General features: G+C 44.6%; 1 protein-coding gene across 1 annotated transcript in view; it reads right to left on the bottom strand.

Moving 5' to 3' along the window:
- The window catches only part of Atp13a5 (ATPase 13A5), a 139,620-nt gene that overhangs the window by 37,755 nt on the left and 85,176 nt on the right, over window positions 1–16,689 (bottom strand). Inside the window, 6 exon segments of the mRNA NM_001191657.1 lie at window positions 784–863; window positions 1,940–2,056; window positions 3,822–3,982; window positions 5,338–5,462; window positions 12,709–12,826; window positions 16,649–16,689. The exon segment at window positions 16,649–16,689 is cut by the window's right edge and continues 116 nt beyond it. Of these exon segments, the coding sequence (NP_001178586.1) occupies window positions 784–863; window positions 1,940–2,056; window positions 3,822–3,982; window positions 5,338–5,462; window positions 12,709–12,826; window positions 16,649–16,689 (642 nt within the window).

The following is a 16,689-nucleotide window of genomic DNA, read 5'->3' as shown; positions in this document are numbered from 1 at the left end:
GCCATTTCAATTCATGCCAAGAGGGTTTGAAAATATCTCTAATGGATCGAGCTGATGACTTTGGGAGAGAGCGCACACCCTTTCCCGCCATTCCCATCCAGAGCTACACATGCCCACGTTATTTCTTCTCTCCACATCTAAGCAGGCAACGTTCCTGTAAGATGAGCTTTACGCAATGAATGTTCTGTGGGGCAGTCAGTTTCTAACATGTGCCTCAACTGTCCCCACCTCCTTCACTTCCTGTTGCTGTGAAATCCACTCCCTTGAGTATGGGCAGGACATAGTGACTTGCTTCTAATGAAGAGAAGGCACCCAACTGTTCTAAGATTAGGGAATGAAAGACAGTAACACCATCCTTCCCTCTCCCCTTCTCTCCCTCTCCCCCATTCCTCTTCTCCATTACTACCTTTATTTCTCACCTTACATACAGAAGTCTGTGGCAGCGTTAGCCCCTTCCCTATGAAGTGACCCATACCTCAGGGTGCTGAGACTGGCTTCCTCCACTTACCAGTGTCCCTATTCAGCACACGAAAGGAACTTAATCATGTGAGGGAGGGGGTGGCAGAACCACGCCACCAGCACAACCACACTCAAGTCCTGGCTGACACCACTTTGCATCCTTTCCTAATTACAGCCTTGGTTCAGGAACCAAGGCTTACCTGGGGCACATCTGGATAGCTAATCCATAGAATCCTAAAACAACTAATGGTCCCTCATAAGCTCTGAGGCGGGCAGCTGTGCCTCAGAGAACCAGCACACGTTCCTTTCATGCCCGTCACCTACTTTAATTTCTGAAACTCTTCCACAAGACTTGATTTCTGCCCAGGAGACATTCTTGCAAAAACGGTTCCATTGACCAGAATCTAAAGAGAAAAAGAAAACAAACATCCTCATAAGATTACGAAGGAGAATGTTTCCAAAACGGAAGTCCTGAAAATCACTCCTGGCCACCGATTTAACACAGTGTGTGACATTAGACCCAGCACCAGGAATGGGGATGAGGGATGTAAAGCCTCAATATTGAACTTAAATCCTCCATCACGACTCCATTACTTTTTTCTGGACCCAATTACTTTGCCTCCTTTCCCTGAGAAGGGGTAGCTTTTCATTAACATAGCAGCTAGGAGGTAGAGAGGAGATAGAATCGGAAGACAATTCTTTGAGAAATGCAGCTAAGTTTACTATCTGTTTGCCACAGAGTGCAGCAAAGCAGAGGTGAGAAGTGAGGGTCTTGCTCCCAGATCTCCCAACGTGCTGTGCAAACCTTAGTTGGGTGGCTTAATCTCTCTGAGGTTTGGATCCCCATCTTCACAATACGGGCCGGAAGAAAAGCTGCCTCAAAGCCTGTAGGCCTTCAACTCTTCGGTCCCTGACTTACCATGCAAGGTGAGGGGGCAGAATATTTCATGCTTTGCTAACAGATCATTGTCATCCCCAGTTTGTACACCATGTGTCTCCACCACACTGGCAGCACGATTTTACAGCAGGACATATCGAGGACAATATAATAAATGATTTTGAGAATAAACTGTGGTGCATTTGTTGCCCTTCTGCCGTGATTTAAGGCTCCTGACAGCAAGGGAATGGTGCTCTGCCTGCCACAGGCTCATGGCTTTCAGAGACACTAACACACAGGTAGGGTAGATGTGCAGATCTACTCTAAGGATCTGTCAGGTAAGGGAGGAAGGAGCGGGGCTGAGCTTGGACTAGCCACAGGAGTGAGAGAATCGATCAGCGCTGACGTCTGAAGGACCACAGTGTGTTATGTGTAGAGTCTGGTGGGTTTAGATAGGACCAGGAACCTCCTGCAAATTCAAGGTGCCTTCAGTGACGCACATTCCCAAACCCAAGCCCTCCTCAGAGACTGTCCCCTTCCTAACTCTTTGTGTTCTGCTCACTTGAGGACCCAGACGAAGCACCGCATCCCGTCAGCACTTACTTGTGGCAGCATGCTGTAGAAATGATGAAATAGCACTTGATAGGACTTCCCACTCATTGCAAAATGGTAACCTTTCCCACAAGGTACTGAACTGTTTCCGATATCAATGTAGGTGTCCTGAAATCAAAAGGCATGGTTTCTGCATGGGCTTCTAAAGCACTGCTGGCTTCCCTGTGACACCTGGAAGAAAGTGAATGTGTGTGGCACAAAGGAATGCGCATCAGCAAGGGCGGGAAGGGTTGTTTGCCCATGGAACCTCAACCTCAATAGGAAGAAGACAAACGAAATGCCACCTGGTATTACAAAACTCCATGATGCTCTGACAGCTTGCATTCTTTCCTGTAAGTGTGTCTTCAGAGCAATGTGCCTACTAGGATCCAGTGAGGAGTGCAGGACCATCTCTCTCCCTCCTCCTCATGTGCACTGGTGTTTCCTAGGCTCTTGTACCATTCGTTTACAAATTTCTTTACTTTGAGAAAGCATAGTTTTGTTCTTACTACCTAGCTCTTTCCTCTGCCTGACTTTTGACTTTGGTTGTGACCCAACTAAAACAGGATCCCCTTCTGTCATGGCGAACCAGAGCCTCTTTCTCATCTACATTCTCCTGAACCTTCCTGGACCCCTCCCTCCCTGCCACTTGTAGGCTTTCCCCTCTGCTGCACTCTACCCCTTCCTGGCTGCAGGCTCAAGGGGACGTATTTGATGGTGTCCAGTGGTTCTTCCCGTCAGTCACCTATGATGACAGCTTTATCAGCTCTCTTGAGATTTATCATCAGGCTTTACATTTCCAGAGGACTGGGCTTAAACAGTACAGGAGGTGGAATATTTTATTCGTTAGAGAAATAGATATTATAGAAGCATTGTGTTTAGAAGCAGAGGGCAGCGGGTGATTGATGTACCAAAGCAACTGGAGGGAAAACTCACCCTCCTCTTCCACTGCTGGCTGCACACCACCAAAACAAGACAGGAATCCCTTTTCTTATAGAAAGGCAGGGGAAGAACCAGGGGCGGGGAGGAAGGGTAAGGCTATGATACAACAGATGCTGAACCTCAGAGAAGGTATTAATCTAATGAATTAGAACACAGACCGCCTGCTTGTGAAATCAGCAAAGGCCCAGAGTTCTGTGAGACAGGGATACACAGGTACTGTATGGAGCAGGCAGGTTCACAATGAAATGAGTACTGTGGAGCTGTGGAAGGCACAGTCGGTGCCCCCCCCCTTTTTAAAACATATGTAACTAGAAGCTGTACAAAATTAACCCATCTGGATAACTTGGGTGCCACTCTGTATACTTGCCGTTCTGTATGCTGCACCAAAGTCCCGTGTCTATTCAACAATATGAAAGACTGTTCAGCCTGGAACCAAAAAGCACTTCTGTAGGTCTTTACCATTAGGGTCACGCTTTGGAGTGACGCAAAAATGGAGTTTCAGGCAATCTCATTCCTATTCTCATAGGGGAGCGCTTTTCTCAGACAAGCAAACAGGAAGCTCGCTTTCTAGAAAAGCCCACCCTTGCCAGTTTTCCAGCAAGGCACGGTGCAGTGCGGATGCCCGTGGATTTGTGTGGAATCAGAGACCGCTCTGGTGCCTGCTGCGCAACCTGCCGGTGTGCCTTGGCAAGCTTTTTATTTCTCTCCTCACCAGGAACTTTGACTCAGTTGCTGCGGCCAGCAGTAGGAGGTTTGTATATACCCCTGGGTGATGATAATTCATGGCTGGATCTGCAAGATGCCACTGAAAACCCTCTGCGTGGCGCTACACTCGAAGGCACACCTGAGGGGTTGCTACTATGATGGCTTCCAGGATGCAGATGGTTGCTCCATGCCAGGGTCGCGTTTCACCAACCCAGACCCAGCCGGAGGTCTTTGAACATCTGCTCACCTTCTTCTCAGAGCCTGGCTCTTGGGTCCCCACCAGCTGCCAGGTCACAGAAGCAGGAACAAGGTCTCCTGGCTCATTAGCCTCGACAATGATGACCTGGCTGCCCACAGGAATCATTTCAGAATTTTTAGCAACAGTGATGGCAGTTTGAAGATTGTCACCTAGATGACAAAGAGACAGCCACTGAAACGAAGATGTCTCTCCATTTGTTTGTTGCTGCCCGTTGAACGTATTCTGTGATTTCTGTGTAGTTTTATAACTGTTTATCTCTCCTCCTACCCAAGTGTACATCTCTAGTGAGCAAACACCAAGCCAACATCTCTCCCGCTGTGTTTCCTAACCATGCAGAAATGAATGAGGAAATGTATGAGCTCTTCATGACTAATGTTGAGATAACAGATAGCACTCAGTGATGAACAAATGACCCCAGGCTGAAGGCACAGCCCATCCTTGGCATCAGCACTAAATACAAAAGCCTTTTTGTGTTAGGGATAGGCACCTAACACAAGACAGAACACTGGGGACAAGGCCACACTTAGGTTTGCTTATTATGCACCTTACCTGTGCCGTGTATGTGTGTGTGTGTGTGTGTGTGTGTGTGTGTTTGTGTGTGTGTTTGTGTGTGTATGTGTATGTGTGTGTATGTGTGTGTATGTGTGTATGTGTGTATGTGTGTATGTGTGTATGTGTGTATGTGTGTGTATGTGTATGTGTATGTGTGTGCATGTGTGTGTATGTGTGTGTATGTGTGTGTGTTTGTGTGTGTATGTGTGTGTATGTGTGTGTATGTGTGTGTGTGTATGGGTGTGATGTGTGTGTGTATGGGTGTGTGTGTATGGGTGTGATGTATGTGTGTGTGTATGTGTGTATGTGTGTGTGTATGTGTGTGTATGTGTGTGTATGTGTGTGTGTATGGGTGTGTGTGTATGGGTGTGTGTGTATGGGTGTGTGTGTATGGGTGTGTGTGTATGGGTGTGTGTGTATGTGTGTGTATGTGTGTGTGTATGGGTGTGTATGTGTGTGTGTATGTGTGTGTATATGTGTGTGTGTGTTTGTATACAAAGTCAAGCATCTTCTTTAATCACTCTAAACTTAAAAAAAAATCAAAACAAAACAAAAAAAGGAAAAAGCAGAATCTCTCACTGAACCCAGAACTCCTTGATCTGGCCAGGTTGTCTGGTCAGCAAACCCCCCAGGGTCCTCCAGACTCCACCTCCCAGTGCAGAGATTATAGACACGCGCCATCTCAGTCAGTCTGCTTGTAAAATGGGAGCCGACTATCTGAGCTCTTGGCGTGTCTCAAGCCTGTCACTGTGTCATCGCCCCAGTCTATGTACGAATATTTCTACTTGCTCGATCCTGGATAGAATAGGTGGTCTGGGAAGAGAAGATACAGTGGCTGCCTCAGAAAAGGTTGTTCCTGCTCGGAGGTGCTGCAAGGTGACAGGGCCGCCTTCTTCAGTCACGCACTTCCCGCTTCTTCTTGTTACCTGCTGGGCTCTGGAAGCACACATACCTGTCACCATCACGGTCCTGATGCGGGCCTCGCTCAGTTCCTGCAGCACTGGCCTCGTTTCATTTTTCAAGCGATTCTCCATTATGAGAAGACCCAGAAATGCCAGCTCGGACTCCACTTTCTCCCTTTGGGGTCGGGGGAAAATTGACATTTTAAGGTGCAGCACTGTGGTATGCCCGTGGTTGATTGGTTTATTTAGAACCTCTGTTTCATTGATGTAATAGCACACATCTTTAAAAGAAAGGAACTCGGGACCTTATAATGAAAACCAGTTGTCTTGTGCCCATACCGTTCTTTGTTCTCCTAAAACAGTTTCTTCCCATTATCAACAGCATTTTAAAAATACTATTTTATCGTCCCAATCTCATTATTAAATTACTGACCATGTATTTTTAAATCTCTGAAGTCTTTCATATTTTCCCCTTGACCTTATATTCAATCAAGCAAATCTGTTTGACAATCACAGGTACATGCTGCATGATGCCGTCATTCCCACAGTGTCTTATGTTCAGACTAAACCTGTTATTAAATATTAAACAAACCGTATTTAATTTGAAAATATAAAATGAATTAACATTTTCTTCTCAACTAGAACTGAAAACTCACTGGTTAATTCTGTTTATTGTATATGTATGTACATGAATGTGTGGAGGGTACATGTGTTCACTCATGCAGAGGTGAATATGTGTGCAAGTGCACATGTATGTGTAGCCTCTGTCCATCTTTTATTTTCTTTGAAGATCCATCACTGGAACTTGGGGTTGGTCCATAAGTCTAGGCCAGTAATCCTCAGAAATCTGTCTTGGCTTTGCTTGGGATTACAAATCAATATGACTTTTGTAGATGCTAAAGATTGAACTCGGGTCCTCATGCTCGGGTCTGGCAAGCATTTTATCCGCTGAGCTGTCTTTCTAGCCTCTTTGCTTGTTTTTGTTAGATCCATAAAGTGTTTTAACAGCTTTATAGACATAAAATTATTATGCAAAACCTGGACATATTTAAAGTACACAATTTTATAGGTCCAAATACCAACTATATAACCATCACCACCATCAAAAGAGGAAACGTCAATCACCCCGAAGGTTCCCCTGCTCCCATTTTGTTCTTTTCTTTGTGGTAAGAGCATTTGAGAGCCACTTTTCTAACATAATGGTAACAATGCAAGACACTACTGCCCCAGCCAGAGGCAGTGTGCTACAGAGCAGACCTCCAGAACTTACCCACCTTGGGGAACTAAAACGTTCACCCTTTGAACCTCCCTCTCCTTCCAGCCTAGGATAACTGCCACTTTCCTCAATCTAGGAGTCTATTTCAAACGCCTGGTGTAAGCGGGATCAGGTAGTATCTTCCTCTTTCTCTGATTTTTTTTTCCCTATTGGTATCATATCCTCACATTGACGCTCATTGCCTCAGATGGCAGGATTCCAACATCCACTCCCTTTTGCAAATCTTGCCTCAAGTTGACTAACAAAAACAGCATAGAGCACTGGCCATCTACAAAAATATGTGTTTCCTCTGTCTTCGCACTGACAGACCAGCCTTTTCTAATGGGACCTTCATAGCGGCCCGGGCACCAGTAGGAGCTGGAACTGGAGCACTGGCCTCTCCCTTAGTTTGACCCTTGGGCTTTGTTTGACAGAGCCTGTGTCCCTTGGTCATGTAGCCTCACCTCCACTTCCCATGCTTGGAGTGAGCAATGACAGCAAGACTTCTGAGTTTGTGGCTGGAGCCCTTTGGCATCTTGGACTTAACAATCTTAAGCTTCACAAGGGCCTCGGTGGCCTCTGCATGTGCACTCCTCCTTTGTTTTGGGTTTTTTGTTTGTTTGTTTGTTTGTTTGTTTGTTTGCTTTTGGGCTTTTTGTTTTTGTTTTTGTTTTGGGGGTTTTGTCTTGTTTTTGTTTTGTTGTTTGTTTTTTGCATCTTCTTCAGGCCTTCCCTGTTGTGCTTGTGGGAAATACACATATTGCTGAGGAACTTGGGGTTCTTTGTGACTGGGGCTTCTTAATGCCATTTCTGTTTTTTGGGATAGGTTGTGTGTGATGGGGTTCTTGGACTTGGCCATGTCTGCACAGTAACCCGTGACTCCCTGGATTCCCTTGTCTTTAAAGGCTACGTGGTAATCATTGCATGTATATACTATATTTTCTTTATTAATTCACTGACAGACAGTTGTTTCCAAATTGTGGTTATCATCAACAAAGCTGCAAAGCATGTAGGATTCGGAGTATGCTCTTGAGATGCTGGCTTCAATTCCTTTATGTCCAGAAATAGGATTGGGAGTTTGCTGGATCCTAAGTATGTTTTCTTTGTAACTCATTTCAGAACCTCCACTTTGTTTTCTATAGTAGTTACCTAATTTCCCACTCCCATTAAGGGTGAGGTAGGTTCCAAAGTCTCTACATCCTCACCAACACTTTAGTCAGCTCTCTTCCTCCTCCTCCTCTTCCTCTTCCTTCTCCTCCTCTTCTCCCTCCTCTTCCTCTTCCTCCTCTTCCTCTTCCTCCTCTTCCTCTTCCTCCTCTTCCTCTTCCTCCTCTTCCTCTTCCTCCTCCTCTTCTTCCTCCTCCTCCTTTTCTTCTTCCTTTTCCTCTTCCTCTTCCTTCTCCTCTTCCTCCTCCTCCTCTTCTCCCTCCTCCTCCTCTTCCTCTTCCTCCTCTTCCTCTTCCTCCTCCTCCTCTTCTTCCTCCTCCTCCTCTTCCTCCTCCTCTTCCTCTTCCTCCTCTCCCTCTTCCTCCTCTTTCTCTTCCTCTTCTTCTTCCTCCTCCTCTTCCTCTTCTTCTTCCTCCTCCTCCTCTTCTCCTCCTTTAGATTCACTTATGTGAAAGTGGTTTACCTACATGTATATACACGCACAACATGTGTGTCTGATTCCAGGGAGATCAGAAGATGGTGAAATGGGGTCAGATCACCCTGGAACTGGAGTTATAGTTCGCTGTGAGCTGATTTGTAGTGCTAGGAACTGATTCCACAAGGGCAGCCAGAGCTCTTAGCCATTGAGCCATCTCTACGGCCTCTAATCCACCATCTTACTAGACAGCCAATGATGTCATTGTGGTTTTGATTTTCATTTCATTTCACCAATGATTGTTGAATTTCAATGCCCTTTTATGCATTTCATGCTCTATATGTATCAAATAGACTAGTGTCTACTGGGTCCTTTTACCATTTTAAAATCAGATTTGCTGGTTTTGATTATGAAATTGTGCTTCTTATGAATGTCAATATTAATTTCTTATTGACATAGGTTGCTAGGGACAGGCTTGATTCAGCCCTGTGCTCTTTGCTCACTGGTGGGCTGCCATATGAGCCTCTCTGCCTCCCACTCCAGCACAGCAGACGGAAGTATTCTCCTCAAATGTCTAAAATCCCTCTGAAACTGAGACCCAGAATAAACTCTTCTCCCCTGCATTGTTTCGGTAGGTGTGGGGTGAGAGCAATGCAATGGTAATCAGTACAGTATGTGTGCAAAGGTCAACTGGGAATGGATCAGAAATGTCAACATAAGACTGAAAACAGAAACTCCAAGATGAGATTACAAAGGGACATTTCCTTGAGACCAATCTTGGCCGCAATTTTATGGATCTGACACTGAGCAATGGGCACAATGGCAAAAAATAAAGGAGATTTTTCTACTACAGCTCATCCCCTCAGTCAGGCATTCAAGCATGTGGGGCTCTTACTGTCACTACCCCATCAGCAATTGTACCCACTGCCCCATTCCCTAGTGCTCAGTCTCTGGTGAGGTCTTCCTGGCTCTTAGCTACTCAGATCTTTGTTCAAAAGCTTCTCATCAGAGGACATCTTTGGCTTCTTTATGGGAAACATCAATGTGTAGTTTGAAAAGTTCTTCCCATTAATTCATTCCTCCCTCTAAGATATTTAAGAATCACCAATGAGACAATATATCATTGATTTATTTTATTGTCTATGTTCTCCAGTTAAGATACAAAATTCTTGGGATCAAGGAGTGAATTTTATTCATTTCCATAGCTCCTGAACATCTAACACAGACTGACAATCAGTAGACATTTGCTACATCAAGAATGGGTTAAGTCTTAAGGAAGTCTTTCTTCCGTCATTCAGCACTGGGTGATTTTCTAAGGTATTTCAAGAAACTCTTAATTTCCTTTGGTGACTCCAGTTTTCAAGAAACTTTTATTTTTCCTGACTAAAAAAAATAATTAAATTTTATCTTGATAAAAATCAAAACAATATTATCTTATTATTATCAAGAATAACAGCTACACAATAAGAAGCCTTTTGGATTCCTGATATCTCTTGGGAGAAACTTTGGTGGGAAAACAGCAAAGTTTGTTGTTTTTATACTTCTATTAATGTGTGTTTCCCCGCCGGCTCTTCATGAGAATACAGCTGTGCTTGTATGTGGCAGCTGTAACTCTCAATGTTCTATCATTAGCTGTGTGAATTCCTGGATCACTCATGACCTTAACACTCTTACACAAATTTGTGTCTGAAAATTAAAACATCCTAAGTGAAATGAATCTCAGGCTTGCTCAAGAATAGCCAGTAGCTAGAGTGTTAAATCTGAGGGTGTTAGTTATATGTTTGAATGGCCTCTATGATTCTATTTCAAAGATAAAAATGACATGTCAGAAAAGCTCCTTGGAGTTGACCCAATCCTACAATTTATAGATGGGGAAATAAATAAACATCTCTCAATTTCCTGAACAGAATGGCAATGGCTCAGGCTCTAAGATCAACAATTGGTAATTGGGACCTCATGAAACTGAAATGCTTCAGAAGGTAAAGGACACTGCCAATAGGACAAAAACAGCAGCCTACAGATTGGGAAAAGATATTCGCTAACCTTAAATCTGACAGGGGGCTAATATTCAAAATATACAAAGAACTCAAGAAGTTAGACGCCATCAATCCAAATAACCCAATTAAAAAACTAGATGCAGAATTCATCAGAAAATTCTCAACAGAGGAATCCCAAATGTCCAAGAAGTGAAATGCTCAAAAGCTTCAGTTACCAGGAAAATGCAAATCAAAGCAACCCTAAGATTCCACCTTATACCAATCAGAATAGTTAGGATCAAAAACTCAAGCGACAGCACATGCTGGCACGGATGTGGAGAAAGAGGAACACTCCTGCATTACTGGTGGGATTGCAAACTTGTACAACCACTCTGGAAATCAATCTGGCAGTTTCTTAGAAAGTTGGAAATAGTTCTACCTGAAGACCCAACTATACTATTCCTGGGCATGTACCCTAAAAATGTTCCACAGTACAAGGACACTTGCCCCACTGTGTTCATAGCAGCTTTATTCATAATAGCCAGAAACAGGAGGCAACCCAGATGTCCCTCAACCACAAAAATGGATACAGGAAATCTGGTGCATTTACACAATGGAACACTATTCAGCTATTAATTCAAAATGAGGACATCATGAATTTTGCAGGCAAATGGATGGAACTAGAAAATATTATCCTGAGTGACATAACTCAGACCCCAAAGAACATGCATGGTATATACTCACTGATAGGTGGATATTAGTTAAAAAGTACAAGATACCCATGATATGCCCCACAGACCCAGAGAAAGCTAAACTAGAAGGAAAGCCCATGTGAGGAAGCTTGACTCTCACTTAGAATGGGGAATAAGATAGTACTAAGAGGTAGAGGGAGGGAACTGGGTAGGAGAGGGGTTGGGGAGGGGAATGGGGCAGAGATCAGGATCAGGTATGGAGAGAGGCAGAAGAGAGGGTCAGAGGGCCAGGAGAATGAATGGGAATCTATGGCTTCTGGAGGTGGGGGTGAATGTGGGGGGGGATCTCTAGGAGGCTTCCAGGAGTCAATGTGGATGACCTTAGCTCAGGCGCTTAAGAATGGAGCCATGGAACCTGAAGAGGCCACTTCCTATAGCTAGGCAGGACATCCAGTGGAGTGATAGGGACACCAACCCACCCACAAAACTTTTGACCCAAAATTTGTTCTCTCTTCAAGAAATGCGGGGACAAAAATGGAGCAGAGACTGAAGAAATGGCCAACCAATAACAGGCCCAACTCGAGACCCATCCCATGGGCAAGCACTAATCTCTGATGCTATTTAATGATACTCCGTTATGCTTGCAAACAGGAGCCTAGCATAACTGTCCTCTGAGAGGCTCTACCTAGCAGCTGACTGAAACAGATGCAGATACCCACAGCCAAACAGTGGATGGGGTCAGGGACTCTTATGAAAGAGTTGGGGGAAAAATTGAAGGCCCTGAAAAGGACAGGGACTCCACAGGGAGACCAATAGAGTCAACTAATCTGGATTCCTGGGGCTCTCAGAGACTGAGCCAACAATAGCACACATGGGCTGGACCAAGGCCCCTGGACCAAGGGAGCAGATGTGCAGCTCAATCTCCATGTGGGTCCCCCAACAACTGGAGCAGGGGCTGTCCCTAAAACTGTAGCCTGTGTCTCCCAACAGGGCTGCTTTCTCTCCCCTTAATGAGAGTGGATACACCTAATCCTGCTGAGACTTGATGTGCCGGGGTGGAGAGATACCTGGTGTTGGGGGAGGCACCCTCTCAGAGGAGAAGGGAAGAAAAAATGGGGGAGGGACTCTGTGAGGAGGGGATTGGGAGGGAGCAGCATTTGAGATATAAACAAACAAATAAATAAAAATAAAAGGAACTTGCTCTGAAAAAAAGAAAGAAAAATCTCTGAATTAGAAATATAAATTTAATATATCAAATATAAGGAATATATAGGCTATCATATAGGCTTAGTTTTCTTGTTCTTTTAATGTAGATCACTTAAAAGGAAATCCTAAAAACTGGAAGAAAGTGGTGAATAGATTATTCTCCAAGGAGGGCAATTCATCCCTTTAATGTAATTAAAAATATTGAGTTTTGCTTCCTATATGGAATTCAATTTGCACTCACTGCCTCTCAGACTTGAGGGAAATAAAATACCCAGACCTGAGAAAGTCCAGAAATAAAAAGGGATTCTGGAAACCTTCCAAATTTTCAGCTACATTCTCTAAAGAGACACCGAGGGACATATGGGACCTCTAAGTACATCTGCCACATGATGTTCAGAGGTGGGATGAGATTCATAGTTAGGAGGGGACAAAACCCAAGATTAAAATGAACACTCTGTAGAACAGGGGCAGAGGTGAGAGGTGGGGGTATGGGAAATCTCAGCTGCTGTATTTACGCCGTCACAATTCACCACGTGATCTGACCAAGTCCTGCCCATGGCTGCCCATATCCAAACCAGAGGATGGGATGAGGTCAGTTCTCTGACTCCAAGAACTCCCTGGTGATGTGAGCTGTCTGTCAGTCCATGCCCAGTGCTTTCCCCCCTACATGTACAAAGACCCACCCTTAGTGCTGATTTCTAATTCCTTACCTTGCTAGACGTTCCACATCGGAAAGCTTCTCCATCTTCAGGGTTTTATGGGCAAGAGCGATGACACGGAAGCCTTGCACTGTGTAATTCCTCAGCTCCTGTGGGAAGTTCTTAGGCACTGGGAGAAGAGACAAGAGAGGTAAGTGTAAGATCACAGCGAAGTTTACCCAGCACCTAAGCCACTGTAGGATGCCTTCACTTTACTTCAATGTTCACTTCATAAAAATGCTGTACCGGAAAACATACAGCTTCAGACACAGGTCACAAATAGCTTCATGTTACTCTGATGAGGAAAGAAAAATGCTAAAACTGCTCTGTTCGTTGGCTGTGCTATGCACCAATTCTGTGGCCTAAACTATGTTAAAACTTAATCTCTAATGTGGCCGTATTTTAAATAAAGGCCTTTGGAAAGTAATTAAGTCATGAAAGTGAAACTTCAAGGAGTGGGATTAAGACAAAGGAAGGCATAAGAGATTGTTTCTCCTCACCAGGATACAGCAGCAAATCAGGCAGCTACAAGCCAGGAAGCTAGTCCCCACCAAGAACCAAATTATTTAGCATTATAACATTGGACAGCCCAGCTTCCAAAACTATGAGATGGAGTCCTGCCATGTAAGCTGCCCAGCCTGAGGCATTTTGTTATAGCAGCTCCCTGAAGATGAATGTAACCATTGTCTATTACACTGATTGGGTTCACCAAGGACAGACCTCAGGACTGTGTTCTCTCAAATGAAATCAGACAAATAGCCAGTCTTCCGGATTAGGGTTGATAATGTTCAGGCTCCATGTGATACACTGTTTGCTTTTGTCAATAAAGTTTTAAGCTATGTCCACTCACTTGTTTATTATTTTGATTGCTTTGTGGCCACAGTGGTAGAGCCAGTTAACTGATACAGATACTGTGTGGCCAAAGAGGCCTGAAATATACACTGAGTGACTCTTTGCAGAAATAGTTGCCCATTCTATGTGTGTTTGCATGTACGTTTGGACATGTGTGTGTGCATGTGCACACAGGCATGTGTGTGTCACCGTGTATGTACGGATGTCCTCCCTCTCCTTATTGCTTTGAGACAGCACCTCTCTCTGCTTTACTGCTGCACAGGCCAGTCTGGCCATCCTGCAAACTGCTGTAGATCCCTGCCCCCTATCTCCCTGAAGGTGTTCACTGAAGCTACAGACGCATAGATGACACATCTAGCTTTTAAAAGTCATTTCTGGAGATCCAAACTCAGGTTGTCAGGCTGATGCAGCCACTGTTTTACCCACCAAGCCACATCCCTGGCTCCCATCCCCGCTTTTCAAGGTTGTTGACGCAATGTGGCACTTAGGTGCTTTGGCGTGACTATGGTTTTGTATTTACAAATTCTTTTGGGTGTCTGATTGCCTACGTGATAGCATCAGATGAGAGCTAAAGAACAGCACAGTCATGGCCGTGGTGGTGGAGGTGAAACAACTAAGTTTTATTCTCTGTTCTATTACCAACTCTGACTTCCGCCTGTTAAGTCTCTCTTCTGCACCTTGGTTTCCATCCACAACTTGAGCAATGTCAGACCCTCACACTTCCATTTACCTCAGACTTAGTGTATTACTAAACTATTCTCGGAGGCCTGGATCAAATCTCAAGGAGGCTTCTAGCCTACATTTATTTATAGGAGAGAGAGGCGAAACATCAAAAGTCAAGACAACAGAAAGGTTTGGATGGGCTGTGGTGAACGGCAGAGTAGAGGCTGGACCCTTCCTGACACAGCAAGGCAACAGGAAGATTCTCACTAAGGTCTACATGAGTGCAAGCAAAAGAGAACAGAGCCAAACACAGTCTCTAACCCGTTAGAGACACAGTTAGTGGGATTTATGAGGAAGATCAAAATCCGAGAGGGAGGTCTGTTTTCGCCCTTCTAGGAATCAGACACATCCTGTGTATGCCAGGCAGGTTCTTCTATAGAAGGGGCACTTCTAAGGTGAAACTAAACAGACTCCAAATGTAGACATTAGAAAAAAAATATTCACGAAAATTAGAATTCCAGGCACAGTCGGCGGCTACTCTGCAATCATAACAAGTAAACGAAAACCAGGAGAAAACTGCCAGTTTCATCCAAATGAATTTGAGTGCACCAATTTTCTTATAAACTTGGCCATCGCTTAGAATGTGCATATGTTTAGGAGAATATTAAATAACACAGCTCATCTCAGAGTCTGGACCGGAAAGACAAAAATGACCGGGAAAACCATCCAATGTCATTGAATTTAGCCTAATCGCTCTTTTCTTAACATACTTCTCTATAAAAATATTCCTAACCGAAGTCTGACTTGATTTAAGGCCTACTCCATGAAATGGAGTCCACACCCAATGTTGCTTGAGACTAGATAGGCAACGGACTAGTGATAAAATGACTCCTAATGACATTCTGCTGTTCCCATAGATCATTGCTTCGCTCAGCCACCTGGCAAGAGAAGCTTCCAATCACATCCGATGGAAACAAAAGACAGAGACCCACAGTCAGACTATAGGCAGAGAGTGAGAGATCTCAGAACACATAACCCTCAGTGGGCTATCTCCATCAAATTCCTGCCCCAGGACTCAGAGAGCCCTGCAGAAAACTAGGTAGACAGAGGGGATGGAGGACACCAAAGGAACAAGGCCGTTTAAACAGAGCTAGGCTAACACACATATGAATCCACAGAGTCTGAGGCAGCACGCACAGGGCTTGCACAGGTCTGCACCAGATGGGGTCCTAGAGCTCTGAGGAGAAGTAGACACATGCCGCCATCTCTAGCCAGCTCCGTCCAATTCATAACCACTTGCAAATTAAAATTTAGTTTCCTCCAAAGGAGTCTCACGAGACAAACAAACTACTTGGAAGGGGAGGCCAAATGCCAAGAAGTAGATGCACGTCAGAAAATGAATTCAACAGCAGCTTCGGAGATTCTCTGTCTCTGTCTCACACTGTGTCAAGAAGTTTAAGAAAAACACCTCACAGGTCCTTTGTGTATTTATCGTGGCTTCCGATTTTGCGCTTTCATGAGATTCCTGTGTATGCAAACATGCGTGTCTGCACCTATACGTGTTTCTCATGCTCTTTCTTCGGCCCCATTGCTTGTTTGTTTTCTCCTATTCTCACTAGTTTGGTTTTATTTTATTTCTGGGATGTCTGTTTCTAACAAGAGACAGAAAGCATGTGGATCCAGAGAGGGCGAGGCAGGGAGGAACTGGAAGAAGTTCAGAGAGGAAAAACCATAATTAGAGATAGTGATTTAAAATCATCTATTTCCAATAAAAAAAAGAGATTAATTTAAAAAATCCCCCTGGGTTGGGGAGATTCTTTAACAGATATAAGATTCTAAGTTTGAAGACCTGAGTGTTAGGTCTGGGACCTACATGGTAGAAAGATATGACTTCCACAGGTTTTCTATGGCCCCTACACACAGACACACACACAGACACAGACACAGACACAGACACACACACACACACACACAATTTCCTTTCCATTGCTTTGTCTCTGTTTCTAATATCAGAGCTAACCTTGGCCCCTCCCTTTGCCTCAAGTTGACAGGGAACTGTGTTCTACCCCACCCTAAGTTTTTTCTCAGGGTTCCTCAATCTTACCTTCCCCTCTAGTCAATGTACCCCTGTGGTTTTGCTCCACATATCCTGCCCTGATGCCCCACTGTGGCTGGATCTTCTGTCTGTATGACATCTAGATGTTTACTCTCTCTGTCTACACCCTTCAGTGTCCCCATCTGCCTCACAGGATCTCCTGTGCACCGCCACGGTCACCCACACGAATCGACCTGTTCTCTTCACTGGCTGTGGCCCTTTACGTCCTCGTGTGCTTTGTTACAGTGACGCAGAAGTTTGCTTTCTACGTTCGGCCTTTAGAAGGGTTTCCCCTCTTGAAAGAGGAAAAAACCAACCAACCAAACAACAAGACGTCAGTACCCGTTTCAGAGCTGCAGAACCTGGCCACCATTTCCGGGGCA

This window comes from Rattus norvegicus, chromosome 11 (assembly GCF_021556685.1).
Source record: "Rattus norvegicus strain SHRSP/BbbUtx chromosome 11, alternate assembly SHRSP_T2T, whole genome shotgun sequence".
NCBI lineage: Eukaryota > Metazoa > Chordata > Mammalia > Rodentia > Muridae > Rattus > Rattus norvegicus.
Note: the sequence above shows the minus strand (reverse complement) of the source record. Positions and strands in the feature narration are given on the sequence as shown.